This window comes from Nuphar pumila, chromosome 4, assembly GCF_984573655.1.
Source record: "Nuphar pumila chromosome 4, dmNupPumi1.hap1.1, whole genome shotgun sequence".
NCBI lineage: Eukaryota > Viridiplantae > Streptophyta > Magnoliopsida > Nymphaeales > Nymphaeaceae > Nuphar > Nuphar pumila.
The window spans coordinates 34,772,516-34,774,475 of record NC_143252.1 but is presented as its reverse complement, the minus strand read 5'-3'; the positions used below and the strand labels follow the sequence as shown (position 1 = coordinate 34,774,475).

At 36.2% G+C, this 1,960-nt stretch overlaps 1 protein-coding gene across 1 annotated transcript; it reads left to right on the top strand.

The window, feature by feature from the left end:
* Positions 1–266: 266 nt before the first annotated feature.
* LOC149839944 (uncharacterized) lies at positions 267–1,567 on the top strand. The gene is made up of 2 exons (XM_090004287.1): positions 267–497; positions 1,322–1,567. Exons 1-2 carry the CDS (start codon positions 276–278, stop codon positions 1,406–1,408), a joined length of 309 nt encoding a protein of 102 aa, XP_089860413.1. The 5' UTR covers positions 267–275; the 3' UTR covers positions 1,409–1,567.
* The last annotated feature ends 393 nt before the right edge of the window (positions 1,568–1,960 follow it).

Here is a 1,960-nt window from a genome sequence, read left to right as displayed (position 1 = left end):
AAGACCACGGGAGTCTTCGTATCAGAGAAGGCGAGAACGACAACGGTATGTATTAATTCTATTAATAATCATTGCAATATATATGCAAGTCATCATAATGTTATCATTAATTATTAATGAATACTTTAAACATTATTTTGTAGGAGGCATATGAGCAACAAATGGTAGAGCGATATGGTGAAGACGCTACTCAGCATCCATCATTTGATCCTACAGCATGGGTGACTGCAGCAGGTGAACCCAAAAAAGGTCGCGTGTTCGGGTTTGGGAGTAATATGAACACTTCACCAGTTATTGGTTCTTCCAGTTACGGCTCACCAACTTCTTGCGCCGACATAAGCTCCAAGCAGCCGACTATTCTTTCCGGTGATGATGTACGCGAGATCATTAATGAATCACTGAATAACTACTTCCAATACACCGTCGCCCCCTTTCTCCGAAATGAGATCAAGGCCGCTGTTCAGGATAGGGGATCTTCGATTCCAGGTCCCTCTCAGGTATAATCACATATATAGTTTTTTTGACTATCTTAAAGCACATCTGAGCATGGTAGAATCACATATAGAGTTTTTCTAGATGCCTTAGAACACATATGAACATGCTATAATCACATATTCAATTTTTTTACTGCCTTAGCACACATATGAGCATGATAGAATCACATATATATATATATTTAACTTTTTGTCTGTCTTAGAGCACATATGAGCATGATAGAATCACATATAAAGTTTTTTTGATTGCATTAGAACACATAAGCATGCTATAATCACATATTCAGTTTTTTTACTGCCTAAGAACACATATGAGCATATTATAATCACATATTCTGTTTTTTGACTGCCTTAGCACACATATGAACATGCTATAATAACATATAGAGTTTTTTAACTGCCTTAGAACACATATGAACATGTTATATATCATTTATGATAGAATCACATATAAAATTTTTGGCTTTGCCTGCCTTAGAGCACATATGAGCATGCTATATTCACATATTAAATTTTTTTACTGCCTTAGCACACATACGAGCATGATCGAATCACATATATAGTTTTTTGCTTGCCTTAAAGCACATCTGAGCATGGTAGAATCACATATAGAGTTTTTTTATATGCCTTAGAACACATATGAACATGCTATAATCACATATTCAATTTTTTGACTGCCTTAGCACACATATGAGCATGATAGAATCACATATAGAGTTTTTTTATTGCCTTAGATCACACATGAGCACATGATAGAATCACATATAGTGTGTAATTTATTTCATTATATTTTGTTTATCAATACTGACTGTTCTTTTCTTGTGTAGGCTGCTAGCGATAATCAGGGTAGTGGAGCTGAAGGGACAGATAAAGACAATGAACAAGAAGACGCACAAAATCTTGGCGATGATTAGAGGACTGTGTTGAAGAAGTTCTATTTTTTTTATTTTTCCTAATTGTAATTGTTGAATTGTAAATAATTAAACTTTTTAGTTTTAAGGTGGAACGATTAATTATTATAGATACTTGTTATATGAATTTTTTTGTGTGGTTTGTTTTTTATTTACAGGAAATATAAATTGTACAGGAAATATAAATTGTACAGTTCTCCGTAATTAATTTTTAAATAAATTTTTTTTGATTTTTTTTCGTTTTTGCGACGGATTAGCGACGGATGATTCCGTCGCTATTCATATTAATCTAGCGACGGCTTAGCGACGGAATTAAATCCGTCGCCACGCCGTGGTCGCCGTTTAGTACCGGCGGATTGGCGACGGAATATAGCGCTCGTTATTCCGTCGCAATTAGCGACGGACTTGGCGACGGAATAATTCCGTCGCCAGTTAGCGTCGAAATATTCGCGACGTAAGCATACTGTCGCCGCGTTGTCGCTAATCCGTCGCTAACATGGTTAGCGACGGATTAGCGACGAAAGGTGGTCGTCGCTAATCTACTGCTCTGTTGTA

Excerpts from the sequence above, each read along its gene's own strand:
- LOC149839944 (XM_090004287.1), top strand. The coding sequence starts at position 276 with ATGAACACTTCACCAGTTATTGGTTCTTCCAGTTACGGCTCACCAACT. Across the intron at positions 498-1,321 it reads CGATTCCAGGTCCCTCTCAG|GCTGCTAGCGATAATCAGGG; the intron begins GTATAATCACAT and ends TTTCTTGTGTAG.